At 34.1% G+C, this 25,742-nt stretch overlaps 1 protein-coding gene across 16 annotated transcripts in view; it reads left to right on the forward strand.

Moving 5' to 3' along the window:
* Positions 1-25,742, forward strand: part of MKLN1 (muskelin 1, intracellular mediator containing kelch motifs) — a 309,377-nt gene that overhangs the window by 241,433 nt on the left and 42,202 nt on the right. For 15 of the 16 annotated variants that reach the window (XR_001362873.1, XM_014542908.1, XM_014542906.1 and 12 more), the window contains 3 exons: positions 8,806-9,018; positions 15,080-15,301; positions 18,384-18,513. Coding sequence is in view for 15 of the 16 variants with exons in the window: in XM_014542908.1 (XP_014398394.1) it covers positions 8,806-9,018; positions 15,080-15,301; positions 18,384-18,513 (565 nt within the window). In the remaining variant the exon portion in view is untranslated. The remainder of the gene's footprint in view (positions 1-8,805; positions 9,019-15,079; positions 15,302-18,383; positions 18,514-25,742) is intronic. The other variant, XM_014542870.1, reaches the window with a different exon arrangement.

Below are 25,742 nucleotides of genomic sequence, written 5' to 3' on the forward strand. Positions count from 1 at the left end.
GCTTCCCATTGACTAATCAGGGCGATATGCAAATTAACTGCCAACAAAGATGGTGGTTAATTTGCATATGTAGGTGCAATGCTGGGAGGCGAAAGGGGAAGGACGGAAGAAGCCACCTGCTGCTGACAGTGATCGGAAACCCAGGCGGCAGGCAAGAGCCGGGTGGCAGGGCAAAGGTGGCCCTGGGGGCCGCCTTTGCCCTGCCCCCCGGCTCTTAGCTCCCCCCTGGGTTTCCCATCACTGTCAGTGGCAGGGGGCTTCTTCCTGCTTTCCCTTTCGCCTCCCTGGATTGTGCCTACATATGCAAATTAACCGCCATCTTTGTTGGCAGTTAACCGCCATCTTAGTTGGCAGTTAATTTGCATATCGCCCTGATTAGCCAATGAAAAGGGTAGCGGTCGTACGCTAATTACCATGTTTCTCTTTTATTAGTGTAGATGATAGATCATTTAGTTTTTACTACTTTCCTGGGAATGTAACTATGTAACTATCTTGATTTTTCATGTTCCTGTCACCTCTACTCTTATTTCAAGCATTCATCTTATTTTGAGTTCTGGAAAATTGTGCTTTGGATGGCTTCACTATCTCACTATTTTGGCCCCTTACTATTTAACAACTACCAGTTTTACTAATGAAACACTTTATTTTTACCTAAAATTGCATGTATGTATTTGTGCCTGCTGATATATGTATCCACCAAGCATTTCAGTAGTGAATAAGATGGCTTGATTTATGGCTTTGAATTAAATAGGATATATGCCCAGAAGTGAGATCACTGGATCAAATGGGAGTTCCATTTTTAATTTTTTGAGGAAACTTCATACTCTTTTCCACAGTGGCTGCACCAGTCTGCATTCCCACAAACAGTATATTAGGGTTCCCTTCTCTCCACATCCTCGCCAGCACTTGTCATTTGTTGATTTGTTGATGATAGCCATTCTGACAAGTGTTAGGTAGATACCTCATTGCTGTTTTAATACATATCTCTCAGATTATTAGTGACTTTGAGCATTTTTCCATGTCTCTTGGCCTTCTGTATGTCTACTTTAAAGAAGTGTCTATTTAGGTCCTTTGCCCATTTTTCAATTGGGTTGTTTGTCTTCCTTAAGTTGTATGAGTTCCTTATATATTTTGGAAATTAACCTCATATCAGATGTGTCATTGGCAAATATGTGCTCCCATGCAGTGGACTCCCTTTTCATTTTGTTGATGGCTTCTTTTGCTTTGCAGAAGCTTTTTATTTTGGTGGAATCCCATTTGTTTATTTTCTCCTTAGTTTCCCTTGCCGTAGGAGATGTATCGGTAAACATATTGCTACGAGAGATGTCTGAGATTTTGCTGCCTGTGGTTTCTTCTAAGATTTTTATCTTCAACTATTTTAAATGCAGGTTGATTGCATTTGTAATTACTCTTGCAATAAATCTGGAATTTATTCAGAAAATCTCCTTCTTTTTCATAGAGTGCATCTAATTAATGCCTAAATTCCAGTAGTTCTAGCACTCAGTATTACATTTCACATGTCTTTTCCTCTCTGTCTTCTTGGTATTAATTCCAACTTTATACTTTCTTTCTTAAAATTTTTACCTCTATTGTTGACTCCAGATCTATTTTCCATTTATTAGCACAGTCTTCAGAAAACATATTGGGCCATGTGACACTGCTCAAACCCCATGGTTAGCTTCAATCCATTTCAGTTATCTATTGCATTCTATTTCATTTTGAACTTTACAAAACTTCAGTGGCAAATAATAATAAGCATTATTTTACTCAAAAGTTTACAGATTGGCTGGGTCATTCTTTTGGTTTGGGCTGGGCTCACTAATGTGTTGGGACTTAGCTGGCTGTCAGCTAGTGTGGGATAGCTTCAGCTGGGACTATTTGGCTCTGTTCTAAGTAATTGCTTACCTTCCTATTGGCTAGCTGGGGACTTGTTCTCATGTCTGGGGTAGGTCTGCAAGAGGAATGAGGTGGACATGAATATGCCACCAAATTTACTATTGTCCCATTGGCCAAAGAAAGTCATGTGACCAAGTCCAGAGTCACTGTGAGGTGAGGGGTACTATCAAAGGGTATAGATACAGGGAAGTTGGAATAACAACAACAATAATCAGAATGATAAAGCAATTTATCTATCTCGCTTTTGTTTGTATTTTTTGCTTAGAGTAAAAACTTCAAATTTCTCACCAGGATTTGAACACCATTTCTAGCCTCATCTCCTGACTTAGTGTGCTAGCCATACCTATAGTTTCTGGAATTATTCGACTTTCTCATCTGTGTCCTTTGGCAATAGTTTTTTTTTTCTGTTTGGAATTAACAGAGGGTTATCCTCCCATGCACCCTGCTTTTACCTTCCTCTGTGTAGTGTTCGTGTCTTCTCCATGCAGAATTAACAGCTTTTTTTTTTCTTTATGTGCTCATTTAATGCCTTATATTCTTTGAATGGGTTATTGTAATGATTGTTTGCATTCCTGTGTTCCTACCCAGACTCTGAATTCCTTAAGGCATAAATCATATACTTACTCTTTAGTGAGTAATTAGGTAATATTAATTAAATGAAAAGTTAATACTGGAGAAAAGAAAGGAAATGATAAATACAAAATTCAGGAGAGTGACTGTTTGGCAGGACAAGGAGTTGGTTTACACAGGATTTCAAAGGTAATATTTTTTATTTTTGAAGCTGGGCATGATTATTATTTTTGTACCATTTATATGTTACAAATAATATTTAGAATGCAATTTATAATTATTTAAAACATACACTGGAAAAATAGATTATTTTGACAAGACTACTGTTTCTGTTATTTTGAAGTCAATAGATTTACTAGTAAGTGGTGACCTAGTGCTGGAGTTTGATTTATTATAGTTCATTGCTTTCTTGTAGACACCAAAAAAACTTTGGTTGATCTGTGAATTGAGTGGTAATATATGGCTCTAGCATAAATACTTATTCCTTCTAAAATTGAAGTTAATATTTCATTACCTATTTTTATTTTCTATACCAGTGTGTACAATGTTATTGTTTGATGATACCCCAGGGCATGTGTTTTCAAAGTATGATATACAATTAAAAAGCAAAATTAATTTAATTTACTTAAATATGTACCTAATAATATTTAAGAGATTGAAAGAATGGGATGGCCCAGCTTTTAAAAAGAATAATTATTTTAAATGTGCAAATTGATATGCAAGTAAGTTTTTATAGGTTCAAGATATTTTTGTTTAGTTTTGCATATTAATAAATCTCTTTAATGTATTACTTAGTGTAAGACAGCTAGATTCTCATATGTGCTGCTGCACTTAGTCTCTGTGACATAGTGTTTTGTGTGGAATATATGAAGAAAATTGGATTTCACATAGATATGTTTTTGGAGAGGAGAGTAGTATTTTAATGGCCTTTTGAGATAATTGCACATGACCCTTTTTTATCTCATCCCAAATTAACAAGTGGTTGTTTCTTAAAGGTAATTGCATTATAGACTCTGAAGCCATATCAGTTAACATTTTATTTTCTGCTACATTGATCTATCTTGATCTTTGAATAGACCTTTTATCCATGGTGCTTTTTACTCATGTGTTTGAAAAATATTGGTTCCCTGAGTTATACATATCTTCCAATTGTTGACATTTTATTATACAACTAGAGGCCCGGTGCACAAACTCATGCACTGGTGGGGTCCCACAGCCTGACCTGTGGGATCAGGCCAAAACCAGATCTATGACATCCCCCGAGGCATCCCGGATTGTGAGAGGGCTCAGGCCAGGCTGAGGGACCTCACCGGTGCACGATCAGGGCCGGGGAGGGACGCAGGAGGGCTCCAGGGTGTGTCCGGCCTGTGTCGCTAAGTACAGATCGGCCAGACCCCAGCAACAAGCTAACCTACCGGTTGGAGTGTCTACCCGCTGGTGGTGAGTGCACATCATAGCGACTGGTCGACTGGTTGACTGTCTGCCCCCTGGTGGTCAGTGCATGTCATAGTGACTGGTCAATCAGTCGACTGTCCCATTGTGGTCAGTGCACATCATAATGAGCAGTTGAGCGGTCTTAGCATATCATTAGCATATTACGCTTTGATTGGTTGAACAGACACTTAGCATAATAGGCTTTTAATATATAGGATATCCAAAAATGATACATTTGTTAATATCACTATCAAGTCATTAGAAAAGTCTTTAGAATAGTGAGGAAGTGTCAAGATCACATTGGTGGGTAGGAGTTTTCAAAATTTTTGATTTTTGCTCAATTTAAAAATGTGCATTTTATCACTGGCAACTAATTTTGTGAGTTATTTTCCTTCAAAATGACATACTTTATTTATTTTTAATGTCAGGCATATCATAATGTCTGAATAACAATACTTGGGTTGTTAGTTTTCTTTCCAATAAATACAGTGTTACATGGGAAAGCAGCTAAGTCAGCTTGCATCTCAATCACATAGGTGCTTTTTCTTGAGATAACCATTATGCATCAAGAAGCATTGTTTTATAGTTTTCTAAATCTCTTTAGTGTTTGGCTTAATAGAAGGCAGCTGGATTCATATCCACTTCTGCATTCAATATATTGCTATATCAAAAGTCATGTAGCCTCTGAAAAACTTCACCTACATTCATAAGAGAATAAGAGTGAAAAGATAAATTTTATCTTAGTATTATGAAAATAACATTGATTTTGTGGACTCCCTGAAGTGTTTTTAAGACTTCAGACTGCACTGAGAATAGCTGCTTTAATTTAATCCACAATCCCTATTCAGAGGTAGACAATCATCCCAATAATTTCTTTAGTAATGTCCTCTATAGGTGTCCCATTGTCAGCCCAACCCCTATCCCTGACCTAGAACTCAGTTCATAATCATGCATTGCATTTCAATGTCATGTTTCTTTAGTCACCTTCAGTCTGGAATAGTTCCTTAACCTTTTCTTGACCTTGACATTTTTGGAATACAAAGAAGTTATTTTGTAGAGTTACCCTCAATTGGGTTTGTCTATTTTCTTAAGATTGCATTTAGGTTAGACATCTTTAGCAGGAATACCGTGTAGATGACATTGGGTCTTCCTTAGTGTATTTTATCAAGAGATTTGTCTGATATTAGCTTTGATCAGTTGGTCAAGGAAGGTGCCCTCCGGATGTTTCCATTCTATAATTAATAAATAAATTTTGAGATTATGAAAATATCCTGTTACTCATTTTAGCATCCATTGATGAAACTGTTGAAGCTTTCCCAAAGTGGTTGTACCATTTTATATTCTTGCCAAAAATGTTTGAGAGTTGTTGTTGTTCTCTATCTTCTTCCCCATTGATCTTCGTCAAAATCAGTTGGTCATATAAGTATATGTCTCTTTTTGGACACTCTATTTTGCTCCATTATCTTTTGGTCTGTTCATAAACCAATATGGTACTCCTTAAGGCCAGGTAATGTAGGACCTCTTTATTCTTTTTTTAAAAATTATTCAGATTCTTCTAGGTCCTTTACATTTGCATATAAAGTTTAGAATAGTGTCCATTTTTAAAACTGTTGGGATTATTGGGAATGTAATGAATCTATAAAGCAATTTGGAGAGAATTGCTGTCTTATTAATAGTCTTGGAATCTATGAACATAGTTAAATCTCCATTTATTTCAATCTTCTCTAATATCTCAGCATTCTTAGAATTTTCATGTTAGAGGTCTTGGATATTTTTTTTATTAAATTGATCCCAGTATATTTTGATTTTTCATGCTATTTTAAATGGAACTTCAAAATTTTTTATTAGCAAACAAGCTGCTAATATAGAGAAGTAAATAGTTTTTTTTAACTTTGCCTTTGTATATCTTACTTTTCTAAATCCACTTCTAAGTTTCTTTGTTGATTTCTTTGGCTGTTTTCATCAAATAGTCATGTCATCTATGAATAGGAATCGTTTTACCTTTTTTCCATTCTCTTTTTCTATCATAACTTTCTATTTTATTTTTTAAACTAATGCCTTATTGCACTGACTTGGACTTCCAGTATAATGTTAAATAGAAGAGGTGAGGCTAGATATCTTTATCTTGTTTCAGATCCTAGCAGGATCTGTATTTCACCATTAAGTGAAAATTAGATTCTGGATTTTTATACATTACTTATTAGATTAAGGAAGTTTCTATTCCTAGTTTGCTGTGAGTTTTTCCTCATGAATATGCTGAGAAAAAATGCTTTTTCTATATGTATTGATACAATCATGTTTTTCCCTTTAATTCCGTTAATGTGATGAATTAATTTGATTGCTTTTCAAATATAAAATCAACTTTGCATTTCTGAGATAAACCCTTTAGTTACAAAATATCTTTTTTATGTCTTGCTGCATTCTGTTTGATAATATTTTGTTAAAAATTAGTTTTGTGTCTCTGTACTAACTGCCTGTATATTATTTCTCCTCCTCCTCCTTTGTAATATTGTTACTTGGTTTCAGTGTTATATTGTCCTCATAAAGTAAATTAGGACTGGAATACAGTACAGATTTAAAATGGAAGTTATTTTTCCTTTTCTGAAAAATTTTGTGTAAATTTGGTATTATTTTTTCTTAAAGTGTTTGATAAAATTTACCAGTGTAAATATATAGGACTAGTGCTCTTTGTAGGAAGACTTTAAATTATAAATGCAGTTTTTCAATGAGATTTTTTTCTTTTATCTTGTGTCAATTTTGGTAAGTAATTTTCAAGGACTATGTCTATTTTATCTACTTTGTCAGATTTTACTTGTTTTTTATATTAGGCCCTTATTTCTTTTTAATTTGTAGTGAACTTGTAGTGATATTTCTGTTTTCATTTATAATATTGGCAATTTGTATTTTCTTTTCCTTTTTAAAAAATTAGTCTTCAAATGGTTTATAATTCTATTAATCTTTCAAAGAACCAAGTTTGTTGGTTTTTTCTGTTTCCTATTCTATTTATTCCTATTATCTTATTTTATTTTAAACTTAGGTTGTAATTGCTCAACATTTTAATAGCATTCTTGCTAATTAAGATGAAGCAAGAAGTTGTTACTCTCCTAATAAAATTTCACATTCTAAGAAGTATGGCATTGATTTATTCGTTATATATTACCCCATCTTTGTTTTTGAGATTATTTCATTATACAAGAAATTCTTTCTCAAAACTTTTCACCTTATCTATTGAAGATTTTTCTCGATAAAAATCTTTAAATATAAGTTTTAGGATAATAATTAGTATGAATACTAAGATGCAGATTTATTTATTTAAGTATATTTTTATTGATTTCAGAGAGGAAGGGAGAGGGTGAGAGAGATAGATGAGAGAGAATCATTGATGGGCTGCCTCCTGCACGCCCTACACTGGGGATCGAGCCTACAACCTGGGTATGTGCCCTGACTGGGAATTGAACCATGAGCTCCTGGTTCATAGGTCGACATTCAACCACTGACCAACACCAGCCAGGCTAAAATGCAGATTTAAATAAACTTAATATATGGGTTAATAACAGTAATGTCAAACTTTTCTTTATGCTGAATACCTTTATTACTTCAAGTAATCTAAATAATGCTAGATTACTCTTCCTATAGTACCACTTATTTATTTTATTTCCTGCTCTAGAAACTTACAATAGTTATTTATTGCTTACAAGATTTTATCTAGTCTCCTCTGTCAGTCACATTCACCAAGCTTCTTATTTCTGCCTTATACTTCAACTCTTTTGTTTCTGCAGCAGGAATTCTTCATCTCAGTCATAACCATACACATTGTAGTAAGTGTATTTTTGCTTTTGTTTCTCTTCTGGAAAAAAAAAATCTGGAATAGTGTAAAGAACATAGTTTTTACTTTGGTTGTCCTTGGGCTTAGATTCTCTATCTTACTTTCTAGTTTTGTGACTGGACAAATTACTTAGACTCTATGAAATGATGATATTTCCTTATAGGGTTGTTATGTAGATTAAATGAAATATACACACACACACATAGTAATAATATAGGCAGAATTTAGGAGATATTTAATAAATATTAGTTCTGGTTTCTTTTCCATCTTTTAACTAATTCAATCCTGCCCAATTGAAGGTGTTTTTTTTTCGCCTCATGAACTCTACTTTTAGTTTGTACTATAATAATTTTTACCTTTTATTCAGTCCTGTGATACAAATTATCTCAACTAATTGATTTTTTTTGGTAATATACTGTTCTTCCTATTTCCCCCTAGTTGTGTTATTTATTCAGTCAGGAAAGTCACTTTTATATAATATAAAGGGTAGATGAAAAAGTCAAAGACTTGGATTCTCATTCTGCTTCTCTCACTAGTGTACTAGCTTTCAGGAGGATGCCTCTTATCTTTTGGCTTTTAGTTCCTGTCTTTAAAGGGGATAATTAAACTAGAGATTTTATAAAGGGTCCTTTTAGTTATGAAATTCAGTGATTCTAGATATTCTTGGAATGCCTATCTGTGCTAGATTCTGGTGAGAAATTCTGATGAGAAATATTTTAAAGGACTAAATGTGTCTTTAAGTACATCAACACATAGTAGAGAATTAAACTGTGCACAAATGACTAAAATGCAATGGAGTATGTAATAGAAGCCATATAAGTGTTATGAACAGAATGCCATAGGGTACAGAATAGATCATCTCATCTTTCCTGGTGGATTTTAAGCATTTCTAAGGAAAGATTTTTATCTCCTACTACTTCTTTTGCTTTTCTTGAGAGATTTAAGCCTAGTGTTGGACTTATATTAGCTGACTTGCTATGAGTTTCTGAACAAAGCTTGTAATGAAAGTCAACAAAAAGAGGCATTTAATTTTATTTTGTTATTCTTTTAATTTCTTCCTTTTTTTTCTCTCTCTATAGAATGGTCCCAGTGCCAGATCATGTCATAAAATGTGCATTGACATTCAACGAAGGCAAATCTACACATTGGGCCGTTATTTGGATTCCTCTGTGAGGAACAGCAAATCTCTGAAAAGTGACTTTTATCGTTATGACATTGACACTAACACATGGATGTTACTCAGTGAGGATACTGCTGCTGATGGAGGGCCGAAATTGGTGTTTGATCATCAGGTTTGGTGCACAGATAAATATATGGTAGAATTAATTAGTGCTTGGTAACTTTCTGTTAGCGTTTATGTCACATGTTATGCTTAATAATCTAAATTATCTCTTAGATTTCTATTATAAATACCTATGACAGAAAATAAAAATAACTTGTGCCAGTAGTTGTAAAGTTATCCTTTAAAATTTTTTTCTCTTATATAGGGCAGGAAAAATACTAAGATCTCAGAACACAAATGTTAATTTATAAAAACTTTAGATAGTAGATGGAGCAGTACATATTAGGAAAAACAAATTTATTTGTATAAAAAATATCTAGGAATCATAACAATAACAGTTTTCCCTTTTAAAACTTCTTATTCTACATTCCTGGAAGAAATTTTAAATTACTTATAATGAATTCAGGAATTTGAAATCTAGAGCTTTTCTTCCAATTTGTGTGAAATATATTTACCTTTGCATATAATCACAAACATTATAAAACAGATAGAAATTTGACATAAACTAGATGAAATTGAAAATCAGCACCAATAAAAAATCATATAATGATGTTATAGACAAGACTACACATAGCAATATTGTAAGCCATTTTAATATTAATATGTTAATATGCATGTAAGTCTCATCATCTCCATCAGTGTCATTATCATTTTTTTCTATATTTGAATATGTACTCCATGTCAATCAGTTCAGTATAGTTCAGTACCTCAAACAAAACAGTAACCACTTTGAATTCTGTAGGCAGTTTTATTTGATTCAAACCATGTCCAAAGATTTTTTTGGAGTGTGGGGGAGAGAAAACTTTCAAAAAAACTTTAACACTATAATGATGAACATAGCATTGTCTAGTACTTGAGAAATAGGAGATGGTGCTATAATTATGATCTAATCTAGTTTAAACCTAGCTTATCTCCTATCTTATATGAGTTAAAACCAAGTCTTTATTTATTGTTTATTACATATTTTTGTTAATTACTTACTTTAAAAGTATTCTTATGCTATATTTATATTAACAATTAGTTGTTATAGGAGAATGGTAAGGAAAAGAGGAGTGGGTTATATGCCTATCAAGTAAGTGGTGGGTGGAAAATCAAAAACATTAGTCCTCAAGTATTCCCCAGATTGAATTTGGAACTTCTGCTGGCTCTACATAACTGAGCTTTGCAAAGCTTTGCACTTCCCTGTGACATCTTCAGTGTTTTCATGTGGAAAATAAGAGCTCCAAAAAAAGTTTGGCTGGTTCTGATCTTTTAAAAACAAAACATCAACAGATAACATTTGGAGGGAAACAATTTATTTTCTTGCTTTCAACTGGTTACAAATTTCTTTTACAAAAGATGTTTATGTCTTTATTTTTACAAGTTGAAAAAAGAATAGCTTAGGGATAGTCTAAGTACAAATATATTGTCCTTATGTATGGTCTTTGATTCTCTTGACTTTGATAAAATAAAATGTTCCTTGGAAGCTAGGTTCTGTTAAATGTTTGGTTTTCAACTGATTCGATGTTATAACAGAACACTAGGTGTGAAGAAACGAGGATTTCAGTGCTAATTAGGCTAATAACGAGCTCTGTGACCTTTTGTAATCTGTATAAGCCTCCAGTTTCTATTTTGTTTCATGTAAATAAAGCTATAAGTTGGAACTTCAAAATTACTTAGGGCTGTTCATGACACTTTAAGATTTGACACTTAACGCTCAAGAATGTGAGAAAGCTAGAGGCATGAAAATGCTTTAAAAAGTTACTTTGCAATTTTGAATTTAACAGTTAATAAATTTAAAGCTTTGAATTTATTAAGAACATAGTGGCAGCTTAGTTCTGAAGCTTTCGATGTTGTTGCTTTGTGTGATTTTCAGGAACAATGAGAGCCAAACCAAAAAAAAAAAAAAAAAGATTAAAAAAACAAACACAAGTCACATATTCAGCAAAACCAGGAGCCAAAGAAAACCCACAGCTCCCAATTTCTTGTAAGTTTAGCCAAAAATAACTGAAATATTCAGAACCTGTATTAAAGCTGACAGTAATGTAACAGGGGAGAACTGGGAATGTAGAGGGAGCCTAGCAGAGGTACATCTTAGCAGGGCAGCCTCTGGGGGAGTTAGAGAGATAGCATGTGCAAAGCACCCAGAATGGCCCAGAAGGGGAGATGTCAGAAAGCACCATCTTCTAAAAGTATGGGAAACACCGTAACAAGTGTGAACAGTGCTCCTTTTGCAATATCTAGTGAAGGAACTGGAGGACCTTAAGTCTTGAGATAGAAACAGTCCCCCCCCCCCCCCCCCCCCCCCCCCCCCCCCCCCCCCACACACACCACACATACAGGTGAGGGTTCATAGAGTTTAAAAAAGACAGGGCTTCACAGATGGACTACATTTTGAAGAAGCCATTTAATTAGTAGCAACAGAAGAGGGAGTCCTTGAGCAAGAACATTACCCTTTCAGGGGAACCTTCTGTTATCTGGCCCAGGGAAATTCAACAAATTTAAATATGAACATTTAAAAAGTTTAAAACACAGAATTTTTAGAGAGGTACTCTAAAGAAAATTAATAAAAAGGAGACCAGCAAAACTTTCCTTCACACAATAGCAGATGAAAATTATATATCAGTATCCGAACAGATAAATGATTTAATGAAGCTTGAAACTTTGAAGAAAACCACAAAGCATAAATTCAGTTGTGCAGATGAGATGACCAAATAAGAGGAGCAGGTGAAATGAGACCTGGTAAAATTCAGGAAAGAAACTGAAGAAAACATAGTAGCATTTTCAGAAATGAAAACTAATCTACATAGAGCATAATGAAGAATAGGTAAGGGTTATATAGTATAGAAACAAGAAGAGCAGGTAATATAGAAATAAAGATTAAGAAAAGAATTAGTCAGAAAATTATAGATAGAGAAGACAGGCAAAAATAAGCCAACATACATATAATTGGAGACGTTAACTACAGAAACCAAAATAATGGAACAACAAATATTTATAATAAAATTCAAGAAGACTTTCCTGAACAAAGAAGACTATTTCACATTTCAAAAGGGTGTGTTATAATCAGAAAGGAAAAATGTTGACCTATGCATTCAATTCTAAGACATATGTTAGTAACAGTGCATTTCAAATATAAAGAAGCCATTTTAGGGGGAAACTAGGCAAAATGATCAAGTCACCCTATAAGAGGAATAAAATGAGACTGGTATCAGATTTCTCTACAGCTACATTCAGGAAACATTAGAGCAACATCCAGAAGGTAGGAAAAGACAATGTGAGTCAAGGATTTTATATCTAGAGAAACTGTCTATCAAGTATGACCACCTTTTGAAGGAATTACTAGAAAAAGGAATATGAGCTAGCCAAGAATTGGCAGGAGAAACTTCAGTCAAGGATTGGAGATCTCAGCTCATTGACATTCTCCTTGGGTCAGTGTGGATCATTGGCAGGCTGAACACATACTTTTACTGTTCTCCTGCCCATATCCTATGAAATGACAATAGAATACATTAGTAATAGCGTTGATAACAAAAAAGAATGTCCTTTGGGAACTTAAAAATATTTGGGGGGGCGGGGCGCGAAGCGGGGGAGAATTCCTTTAAGGTAGAAAGCAGATAGGACCAGATCCAACCAGAAGAAACTAGAGCCTGTAAGATTACAGCCACAAAGTTTATAGAGCTGTGGCAAACATTAGATGTTCAGTGGGGGACTGAACAGCAAAGCATTCTTCAGTTTGAGTAGCACTTAACTGTGATATTGTCCATAGGTCAAGTGTTGAGTGTGGGCATTGGAGCTGGAAAGGTAGAGCAATACTCCCAAGGGCAGCTGAAGAGCAGCTGAGGAACCCTTCACAATATCACATCTCATTTCTCCCCACCCAGTCCCTTTAGGCCGGCTAGTGTATATGTAGCAGGCAAATGACTAGTGATTCTCAGATATAAAGAGGACTAGAACAACCAAGAAAAATCCATATATTTTAATGTAATTAATACCATAAGATGGGTGCTGAAGTCAGCAAATTAAGAATTAACAAAGAAAAACAATAGTATAAACTAAAGAAGCCTTTAGGGCAAGTTTAAGTGATATTTTTAGAGCAATTCAGGCAACTATTGCATTCATAAAAGACAAATAGAAAAGTTACAAATTAAAGGCTTTTTAAAATCTCAGCAAATTATTTGAAAAGCAGAATGGACACACTCACCTCAAAATGGTTACTAAATTAATGAACTGAAATTATGAGAGAAAAGTTAAGAAACAGAGAGAAGGTCCTGAAGTTCCAATATTATCTAATAGGAGTTCTAGAAGAAGAGAATGCTGGCCAAAACAAACTCAAGGTAAAAATGAAGAAAACTCCTAAAGATGAAGAAAGACAGTTTGCAGAATGAAGGGAACACCAAGTGCAGTTCAGGATGAATGAAAAAGAATATCCCTGCCTAGATACTTCCTTAATGAAATTTCATAACCAAGGATTAAGAGAAAATTCTAAAAGCCTCAGAGAGAAAACTGGTTACCTTTGTAGGCAGACAACTGAGAACAAGCACATCAAAATTAAATATCCTCCAAAGGAAAGAGAAAATCCCTTTGTAGCCGTATGAAGTAGAATTTAGGGGCTAGATAACCATAGGAAACCTGATAACAGAGATTGGCCAAAATTAGTATAACTCTGAATTTATGAAAATATAATTGGCTTATGTAATGTGTGTCCCTCAGGATTTTCAGCATGATCCCCAGGTGTTTGGAGAGACTTAAGCCTTAAGTATTTAGGACAGGGTAATGTGACCCAGCTTCAATGCAGCCCTAGACAGTCAGATATATAGTAGGTGAATGGGGCCATACTAGTTGTCTTCAGGAATGTATGTATTGCTTTTAATGATAGGATTATTGAAGATTAAAGAGTGAGAACACTTTCTTTGGGAGGCCAGGGACATGAAAACTTTATCTCAGTTTTGCAACCATATTCATTAAGATTTCACCTTTGAGGTATAGTAGATTTTCATCTTAATTTATGAAAATCTGCCATAAACCTGGGAAATGGCAAATGAGTGGATCTTTTTAGTGGTAGGCAAAGATTAGGAGATGCTAGAGTCTCTTTTTTATTTTAATTTTTTAAAATTTATTGAGGTGACATTGGTTAGAATCTTTTTAATATTAATTTTAAAACCAAATTTTATAATTATTAAAAAAGCTTTTTATTAAAAACTGCAAAAAATGAATAGCAGAAGTAATTGATGGGAGGAGAGAATTGAACATACAATGGCCTGTGTTTGTGCTTTAGCAAAATAATGTTTTGTGTACACAATTTTTTTTAAATTATAAATGCCACTTGTGTTCAGTATCTAATTTCCAACTTGTACTTATATATTCTTTGAAATAGAATTTAATTCTTTTTTGTTATCTTCGACAAATGACTTTTATCAGATAGTTTTATGAAAAACTATCATCTTGAGTTGAAAGAATTTTGACTTTTGAACTTGAGTTGCATAACATACCTCAAAGAAAATTAAATTTATAGTATTGTGTTAAAAAAAGGCAAGATTCATCACACGGTAGAAGTCAGTCTGTAAACTGTTGCAAATGTCTGTTTGTTTTACTGTTTTTAAACATAATTTGAAGAGTTTTGTAAAATAAATGCAGAGAGATGAATTTAGTTGCATCACTCATTCACATATCTGCTCTCTTATTTAATGGTAGCAAGATTAATAGAATGCTTGCAAGGAGTGTGTGATCACTCTTTACCCATAGAGTATGACCTGTATTCATTCTTAGGTTTACAAATCAGCACCTCATGTATTATTTATTGGTTGATGTGGTAAAAATTATGCAGTTTCAAGAAAGCATAAAGCTCTTTAACCCAACATATTTTATTCTCAGTGGGAAAAATTGAAACTGGAAAAGGTATTTAGAAATCCATCTGCCAGGTGGTTGGCATTATTGCAATAAGTGCATATGATAATCAGGAGCGGTACGTAGTGTTATTAAGACAAAGTTCAGGGTTTTTTGAGAATCTAAAACAACACACATTGGTTTCATTTTAACACATATGACAGGAACAATCTAAAACTATTCAATCTATTTTTTTATTCTGATAGATGTGTATGGACTCAGAAAAACATATGATCTACACCTTTGGGGGTAGAATTTTGACTTGTAATGGCAGTGTAGACGACAGCAGAGCCAGTGAACCACAATTCAGTGGGTTGTTTGCTTTCAACTGTCAATGTCAAACCTGGAAACTTCTTCGAGAGGACTCCTGCAATGCCGGGCCTGAGGATATCCAGTCTCGGATAGGACACTGCATGCTATTTCACTCAGTAAGAATATTCTGTACATTGTGTTATGTTACTTTGTCATGTGTATCTCAGTAAGACAAGTGGTGAAATCTAATTCCTCAGTAAGTGATCAAAACTTTTCATTAGATATAAATGATTAGTGTTAGCAATAATAGACAAAAATAAAACTTTTTAACAGTGAACTGTTATAATTGAGGCTCTTTCCCATCAACTTAGTAATTACTAAATAGTTATCACCTGAATAATAATATAGGTTTTTTTTTATTAACTTCATTGCTTATATAGATCTATTTCTATTTATTTATTAACTGCAAGATCAATTTTCTTATCTGTTCTTATTTTTCCCTCTGCTATTCTTCATTAAGTGCAAATAATTAAGAATTGACATTATAGAATTAAAATTTGTCAGCAAAACCAACATACAGACATTGAATTAAACTTATCAGATGCTACAGGGAAACTTGGGCCTCTTTCTGTGAATATAACTTCAAAAATGTATTATGGAATATTTTAATCATATGCCAAAGTGGGGAGAAGAATATGATAAATTCCTGTGTACTCATTAGCTTCAACAATTATCAGTATTTCACTGTTTTTCATATATCTACCCCACTTGTATTTCTTTCTGTTTTTAATGTTTGATTTTTTTAAGTGCTGGGGTATTTTAAAGCAAATCCCAGACACTCTTATCATTACACCTACAAATATTATAGTGTGTCACTAACAGTTAAAGATTTTAAAAAAACATAATTACAATACTATTATAATATTCAACCAAAGTAAAAGCAATTTCTTAACAACATTTAATACATAGAATTTTTCTAAAATACCGAAAAATAAAATACCTTTTCATAATTGTTTTATTCAAGTCAGGGTTCAGAAAAGTCCAAGTATTATATTTGGTTGTTAGATCTCTTAATTTTATTTAATCCATAATAGTACTCACCCCTCTTATTTTATTCCCCCACATACCACTTATTTGTTAAAGAAACTGAATCATGTGAGCTTTAGAATTTCTTGTATTCTTGATTTAGCTGATTTTATTTTCTCATAATGTCATTTAATGTGATCTTTTATCCATATTTCCTGGTAGTTAAATCCAGAGTCATTTAAAAAAAATAACTTTTCAATTACAATTGACATATAATATTATATTAGTTTCAGATGTACAACCAAGTGATTAGACATATATATAACTTACAAAGTGATCACCTTCATAAATCTAGTGCTTGATTTTAGATTCAGTCTCCTTTTGGGGAGCGCAAAAGGAAAGGTGCAGAAATACTTCATAGGTGGTCTGATTGCAAAATATCGAGAGGCATTTAATGTGTAGTTGTCATGCTTTTGGTGGTGTTAAAATTGTTCAGTGAATTCAGGTGCTATCAACCTGATTATTAATTATAAAGTTTCCTGTCAACATTTTACCTCATGGCTCTAGCAGCCATTGATAGTCATTGCCTAGATTTCATTAGGATTTGTCAAATGGTGATTTTTCTAATTGTGTCATTTCTTCTGCATTTATTAACTGATTATATTATTAAAAACTTACTCTCATTAACTGTGTGGCTACTCTGATATGTAAACTGCATAGAATAGGTAATGTAAATTGATTTTCTTCCTTTATCACTCTTTTATATTAATGAGTTGAGGCTCCAAAGTTAACCGATAGATTTTTTTAAGTGTTATTATGAACTAATCGATTTTTATATATTTGATGTGTTTAATCCAATGATGTCATTACTCTTTCTTTCTTTCTTTTTTTCCTTTTGTCCTCACCCGAGGATATTTTTCCCATTGATTTTCAGAGGGTGAAAAAGGGGGCGGGGGACATCAATGTGAGAGACACATCCATTGGCTGCTCCTGCACGTGTTCCAACTTGGGCCAGGGATTGAACCTGAAATCTGGGTACATGCGTGACCTTTACCTGGAATCAAACCTGTGACCCATTAGTGCCACACCAGCCAGGGCCATTAATTTTTTTGATGCCCCAAAATTTTCTCTATTTTTGGCCAGTAGACATGCCCCCCTCCCAGTATGTGTGTGTATATGTGTGTGTGTGCATGTATATGTGTATATATATGTGTGTGTAATATATATATATACTTTTTTAGTAAGAGAAAAATCATGAGTTTATACTGATATATCTAATTCAAATGAAAGATTATAATTTTTAATATCTTTGATTTTGTATATCTTTTAAGTTTAAAATCCTCCTTTCTAATGTCAGTAGTATATTATTCTGTCTTATAGTTTACAGAATAGCAAAACTAACAGCAAAATTACAAATGCTGTTTAAAATTACTTTCTTATTATTTTTCTGTTTAGTATATAACCCACTAAGAAAGGGTATTCAAAAACATGAATTAAAATCACTAGAAATATTCTCTCTGTGGTCATATCTTTATGTACTGATATGTTTTTTTTTTTCTAAATTCAGAGATTTTTTTCTTTTGAGTTAATTTGTTTTCTAATTAAATTAAAACATACACCTGGTTCTAAAGGCAAAACCAAAAGTCTGGGTATGTTAAGAGAGATCTAGTGTTGTCCCTGTTGTCTTCCTGTTCTGTCCCTTCTCCAAGAAGTAACTGTCTTTTATTAGTTTCCTTTCTTTGTTTCTTTTTGGAGAAAGAAACAAACACATTTCTTTTTCTCCTTTCTTGCACAAAAGAGCACTTCGTATACATTATTTTGCACCTTGCTTTTTTTTAAAATGTTTTTATTGATTTTTTTTAGAACGAGAGGAAGGGAGAAGGAGAGATAGATACATCCATGAGATCAATTGGCTTCCTCAACCCAGGCATGTGCCCTGACCGGGAATCGAACCAATAATCTCTTGGTGCATAGAACTCTGCTCAACCAACTGAGTCACACCAACTGGGCTGCACCTTGCTTTTTTACTTCAATAGGATATCCTGGAGGTCACCTCTTAGCAGTATATAGAAAGCATCTTCATTTCTCTTTGTACCATCATAGTACTCCACTGCATGGGATCTGTCATAAAATTACTTTTATAGAGGTTTAAATTTATTAAAGGTCATTCTGAATTTTTCATGAAAGTGACTACTTTCTCTGTTCTTTGCCATTTTTTTTCTTATTTTTCAGAAAAATCGTTGCTTATATGTATTTGGTGGCCAGCGATCGAAGACCTATTTGAATGATTTCTTTAGTTATGATGTGGACTCTGATCATGTAGACATAATATCAGATGGCACCAAGAAAGACTCTGGAATGGGTAAAGGCATTTAGTGATTCTTCTCTCATGTCTTACATACTTTATAAGGTAGACGACTATAGCCCATTTTCTTTTCTTTCTATTCATTCCTCACCCTTTCCCCATTTCTTTAATTGAAGTAAATCTGACTAAGAGGTCAGAAAACTTGTTTTTGTCTCTCTCTTCCAGCTAAATTATCCAATTCTATCTGTTTAAAATATATTAATCATCATTATTTCCTTGGAGCAGAAAGATAGTATATGAATCTCTATGGGAATTTTTTGTGTGCTTATTGGGGAGGTGGGGGTTGGCAAGAATTGATATCCTAAAAACTATATTATTCTATATTTGCTAATCCTTTCCACCTTCTACTTTCAGTATAGTAACTTATATTATGCACTAGCATAGTAGAATCTGTCTTTGTTCTGAAGGAGGACATGAAATGGTAATGCCTTTTAAGTTTACAAATTCAGCATCCAATAAGTTATTCTCCTTGTAATAGGGTGATTGGTTTGCCTAAGATAGTCCTAGTTTTATGAAACTGCCCCATTCACTCTCAAAAGTATCCTATTTTAGATGATGCACAGTTACCCTACATCAGTGATGGCGAACCTATGACACGCGTGTCGGAGGTGACACGCGAACTCATTTTTTTGGTTGATTTTTCTTTGTTAAATGGCATTTAAATATATAAAATAAATATCAAAAATATAAGTCTTTGTTTTACTATGGTTGCAAATATCAAAAAATTTCTGTATGTGACACGGCACCAGAGTTAAGTTAGGGTTTTTCAAAATGCTGACACGCCGAGCTCCAAAGGTTCGCCATCACTGCCCTACATAGTAGTCACTTTGCCTGTGATTAGTATACACAGGAGAATGGTATTTTTGTTTAAGGCCCAGGGGTTTAAAATGCCTGATTTGAGTAATAGGGTAAGGAATTAGAATAGCTTGCTTTTCCTTTTAGCTATTACTTATAAAAACACATTTTTAAAGTTGTAATAGTTGTTCATATTTAGGATGAAAAGGGTTTTTTTCTTTTAACAAAAGATCGCATCATTGTAAAAAAAAAATACACATGAAGTAGTTTGCCCTCAGGACCCTTCTCCCATACTTCCTACTAGCACTCTTTTTTCTGGGGAGAAATGAAATGATAAAGTCTCTGTGGAGGCAAAGGGGACAGAGCAGAAAACAGGACAATTAAGCCTATAAACTGAATAGTAGAACTTCTAACCACATCCCTGTTCCCAGAATGCCAGACATATGTCTCTTACAAAAGACTGGAATCACATTTCTGGAGGAAATGTATGGCCTCAAAGAAAATATTTCCAGATACTGTTGTTTGGGCACCTTCCAAGCCAATAAAATGGCTAATCTCGCTGCCTGGTCCACTTTCACAGCCTAGTCCCCCTATAGTGTTGCCCATGATACACATAACACTTTCAATTAACTTTTTATTTTGTCACTCTTATTAAACTGTCAGTTGAGTATCTTCCTTATTAGAACCTTCACCATGGAAGTGAGAGAGAAAAACAAAACAAACCTGAAAATAGAAATCTGGAGTAATGCACTGAACACAAGTAAATGAAAATTATAATGATCAAGGCCAGTTTTCTTAGAGAAAGGATCTGCATCCGTAAAACTGTAATAGGATGCAATGAAAAATCAGAGACTAAGAAAGAGCTTTTGAAAAATAAATTTTATTAGAATAAAAAAGTAGAAGAGTTGTAAGAAATCTGAAAAATAGACAGAAAGACAGAGGTGAAAATTAGGGAAAATAAGGACCTTAGAAAATCAATCCAGGAGTTCCAATATTGAACTAAGAAGAGTTTCCCAATCTATAGAGAACAGGGAAAATGGAGTAGACTTGATTATAAAATAAAGAAATAGCAGAAAATTTCTCTAAACATTGGCTCCAGATTATAAATGAACACCTACAGAAGTCAGTACGTCAAATTTAGCAAAACAAAAACCATCATTGTTCACTGTGGAATTTCACATATCAGGGTAAGGAGAATATCTTAAAAATTTCTAGGGTAAAATGAGGTCACGTTCAAAGGAATAGGACTTAGAGTGGATATAGAAATTCTCAACAACATTGGAAACTAAGATAAGGGGAAACAAGGTCTTAAAATTCTGAGGGAAAATTATCATGATCTAGATTTCTACTTATAGCCAAAACACCATTGAAGCAAGAGGGAAGAAATACTGTTTTCAAATATGTATGGTTTATCAATAGAATGTGTTTGCCTCAAGTAATAGAAAACCTAGGGAATCATGGCCTGAACATATAGGGAATTTTTTCTCTCACAGAATAAGAAGTCCAAAGGTAGATAATCTGGACTGATGCAATGACTCAAGCAGTATCTTAAAGGCCCCCAGGTTCTTTTAAATTGTTCTGTTTTCCATCCTTAACATGATGATAGTCTCATGGTGGTAAGTTGACTGATGAACCTCAAACAGTGCCCACATTTTAAATAGGAGAAAAGGAAAGAAAGCAAAACTTGCCCAGAAAGCTCCCTGTGAAACCTGGCTTCAAGAGAGTCTGGGAAAGCAAGTATTTAGCTTCTCCAGCCTATATTTATGTAGTACATTGGGGAAAGGGTTTGGAAATGGCTATTAGATCAGGCAATCAAAAGTGTCTGCCACACAGAATAAAATATGATAGATCTGCCCTGGCTGGTGTGGTTCAGTTGGTTGAGCATCATCCAGTATACTGAAAGGTCACTAGTTCGATACCTGGTCAGGGCACACACCTAGGTTAGAGGTTTGAACCCAGGTTGGAGTATATACAGGAGGCAACCGGTTGATGTTTTTCTCTCCTCCTCCCTTCCTCTCTCTAAAATCCATTAAAAAAAATTTTTAAATTATAAAGAGCGAGGATTTGAAGTTTGAGTGCAAATAAAATCATCCCCGTCCCTTCTTCCCCTTCCTCCCCCCGATTCTAAGTAAGCTGTTTCCCAGGATTAAAAGAAAAAAGTGGCAAAGAGTAATAGTGGTAGAGAATTAGTAAAAGAATAAATAAGAAATTTCACTGTCATAAGTAGGCTTTAATGACTGTCATTTGAAGATTTAAAAAAATAGTATAATGCTTCATTCATAGTTATGACTAAACTTAGAGCCATCAGAGTATAATAATTGTTTTGTTTTTTAGTTCAATTTTGTTTTGATTATAAAAGTAACATTCTCATTGTAGATAATTTGGAAAATATAGAAAGATGCAAAAAAGAAAATATATCAAACCATCCAGATGTAATCTGTTAACATTTTTATGTAGTTCCTTCTACTCTTTTTATTGTACAAAATTTAGTACAATTTTATTCTGTTTTTACATTTTCATTGAATTGACTTTTTTCCATCATTATAATTTTATTATCCTGGACTAGAGGTATTAGTAGAAAAGACAAGAAGATTCATTTTCTAAATTACTACTATAATCAACTTTTGTGAAATCAGAATTACCAATTTTGCTATGCGTTAATTTTTAATTTATGGTGCATTATCCCACCATACAAATTAATTCATTAATTTAATAACCTTTGTTAGCATCTAAGTTTGACCCTCTCCATTCCTCCTTCCCAACATAATTCAGTGCCTTTATATGCCAGGTGTGTTTTATGGATTGTATGTTATAAGATCCCTTCTCAAAAAGAACTCACACTGTAGTGGAGAGAAACATGCAGTTGCCTTCTACGTACTGTGAAGTAAAAAAATTGAATGTTATGATAATGAGTAACATGGGAAGTCCCATTTAGGTAGAGTGGGTTGAAAAATCATCTCTGAGGAAGTAATCTTTAAGATTTAAAACAAAAAGTAGAGAATTAGGAAGAACCATGTTAAGAACTGAGAGAAAAGCAAGTTCAAAGGTCCCAAAGCAGGCAAGAACGTAGCATGTTCTAGAAACAGTTGGGGCTGGTGCAGATTGAGAGTGGGAAAAGTTGGTATGAAATGACGTTGAAGAAATGGTTGAGTCTGATTATTCAGGGCCTTTTACAAATGCAAGAACTTTAGATTTTTTTTTTCTAAAAATAGGATGTTATTGAAAGGCTTAATTACAGAGTCTTGATCTAATTTAGGTTTTGAAAATATCACTCTTTTGTCTACATACAGAATGGTTAATTTTGTCAGTATGCTGATAAATTGAGTTGTCCAAAGGCTGTATGTATGATGGATGCCTTAACTGAAGTTTTTATGGCAGAGTTGGTCAGTTAGAACTTCTGTACTTGGGAAATTTTCCCAACTAAAACTTTTCAGTTATACTTGGAATTGTGGAACCTTAATGGTTCTGTTGGCATATTAGGAAACTGAAATTCTCTTTTTTTATTTTTTCCCATCTCTTTTCCTCCATCCCATCCCTCCTTTCTCCCTTCTCTCCTTTTCCTCCTTCCATACTTTCCTTTCTTCCTCCTTCCCATCTTCCTGTCCCTCTCTCTCCTCCTTTGCCTCTCTTCCTTCTCATTTTTCCCTTCTCGTTTAGTTTCCTCCCCATTCCCCCCTTTCTCTTTCTGTTTCCCTGTCTCCCACCCCAGGAGCTTTTGATATGTGGCCAGGATTGAAAACCACTGTCTTCAGAGCCTATCTCAGTCCTTAGTCAAAGTAACCTTGAGTAAATTACTTAATGTCTCAGCCTTAGCTTGCATGTCTGTAAGTGACCAAAATTGCATTTCAAGGAAAATAGTGTCCCTGCTCATGGCAGGGTAGAGATGGGTTGACCCTCTAGTTTAAACTGGTGTTAATTTGGGTACCTCAGTTTTCACAGGAGTATGTCAGTACTACCTAAGGTCAGTACTATCCAGTAATCAAGTCATGTCAGTTTTACCTCCATCTTATCTGTATTCCCATTGCTACTCACTGGTTTAGGCTATCACCACCTATTTGGCCTCTGTTTCTAGCCTTCCTCTTCCCGTGACCCCTGTCCTTCTCCCCAACCCATTCTTCACACTGTAAGAAGAACATAGCTGTTCTGTGTTACCAGTTAAGTGCATAACCATGCACTTTAACGTTTTTAAAAATATTTTTATTGATTTCAGAGAGGAATGAAAAGGGAGAGAGTTAGAAACATCAACGATGAGAGAGAATCATTGATCAGCTGCCTCCTGCACGCCCCCTACTGGGGATTGAGCCCACAACCTGTGCATGTGCCCTGACGGGGATTTGAACGCTGATCTCTTAGTTCATAGGTCAATGCTTAACCACTGAGCCATGCCGGCCAGATGCACTTTAACATTTATACAACAGATATTTTTTGGTCACCTACTAGGTGCTAGATAAGCACTAGAGATACAACTGTAATTAAGGACTCTATTTTTATGGAGCTTATAGTTGCTCATAGGGAGAAAAAAGTAGACTGACAACCTTACATTTTGATTACTGCTAATAAGGTAAGAAAATCTCTTTTAAAAATATAGACCTGATAGTTTTCCTTCCCTGCTTAAAATCTTTGTTTCTTTTTGTCCTCAGGATTAAGTATAAACTCAGCCTGACTCACAGCTTCCTTAATAATATGCTCCAGCTTAGTTCCAACCCCATTCTTGCTATCCACCCACACCTTGCCACCAGTTCTTTGTCTCATGACCACTGAATATTAATTCTTTATAGATAGAATACTTTTTCTTGCCTTCGGTTTTTTGCTCATTCTGTTCTTCCTACGTGAATCACTCTTCCCTCCTACCTCCAAAAGTTAACTTCTGCTCCTCTTTCATATTTTAGCCTATTGACCATCGTCTCCTGAAATTCTCTAACTCCTCAAGCCCAGGTTAGAAATTGAAGCATATAGTTCTAACCTTAGTTGTTAACACAATTCTAGGTATTCACCTGGCAGCATAATCTACTAGTAGACTGTGCTTTTTAAAACCTATGAAAAGCTCAGCTAAAATACATAGACTTTATTTAAGATTTCTTAAGGAGCATTTAGTCTTTTTAGTACTCTAGATCAAAAAAATCTTTCACTGGATTTAGTTAGACCATTTGGAAAACCTCACATGAGAGAACTGTGGTGTAATACAGTGATTTTCAACCTTTTTCATCTCATGGCACACATAAACTAATTATTAAATTCTGCAAAACACCTACAAATATATTATACTTTTTGCTGATCTTACAAAAAAAGCTATACTTTTGATTCATTCACACCAGACAGCTAGTGTTGTGTTGGCTGTTGTCATTTTTTTTTTTTTTTTTTTTTTTTTTTACAATCTAAGGGAAAAGAGGTCAGTGTCCCTAACCAAATAGTCAGGTATTACATGTTTTAAAAATTCTTGCACCACACTGGTTGAAAAGTACTGGTATAATGTATTGTACTCCCATAGAATTACTTTTACCTTATTTAAAGTTTATTTAAATTTAATTTTATCTTACTTATTTTGTAAGCCATGAAAAGTCCTTTTAAAGATAAGGCAGGGTACTATTTAAATGTCCACATTATTTAATATTCTTAGAAACACTAATTTCATTCCATTACATGGATGTTCTGTAGCTTATTTAAATATTCTATTTATTAACTGTTATTCGAAAGCTTTTTTTTACTATAGTTAATTACTGTAATTTGAGATGGACTTAACATATAATTACTGTGTTTATATATGATTCAGTAATGTGAGTTATTTGATTAAAACTGCATTTATGATGTGAGTTTCAATTGGATTGTTTGAAATCATAGAAATTTGTTTAAACTTTTGAGGTCACCAATTAGAGATGATATATCTAATTCTAAAATGGTTGCTCTTTGTTATAATTTTTTATTTTGTAGATACTATAAAATCTTACATTGTTGTTCTTTATAATTAAATGAATTATCTCAAGATTGAAGAAACCTCAACTCTCATTTTTTCACCAGAGTATAATAATTGTATGCTCCCCTCAGGAGAAAATTATAATTTAAATGAGTGGATTGGCAGCTGCTTAGAAAAAAGGGATTTATTAGCATTGTGTCTAACACATACATAATTAACATCAAAATTCAGCACATATAAAATTTGGGTTTATTTCTGAATAACTTTTGGCAATAAATCTGTGGACACAAGGGGTTTCACAGACTCTCCATATGTAAACTCTCTATTTAACAGTAATTGAATATTATGTTTAGAAGATAGTCTGTCATACCAACAGAGCTCTATGGTTTGCTATTATAATAGAACTAGAGGCCTGGTGCATGAATTCATGCATGGGTGAGGTCCAGCCGGCCCACCCAGATGGGGGCCGATCTGGCCGGGCCGGTGCGGGGAGGGGACCCGGGAGGTTGGCCAGCTGGCC

This window comes from Myotis brandtii, unplaced genomic scaffold (assembly GCF_000412655.1).
Source record: "Myotis brandtii unplaced genomic scaffold, ASM41265v1 scaffold1086, whole genome shotgun sequence".
Lineage (NCBI taxonomy): Eukaryota > Metazoa > Chordata > Mammalia > Chiroptera > Vespertilionidae > Myotis > Myotis brandtii.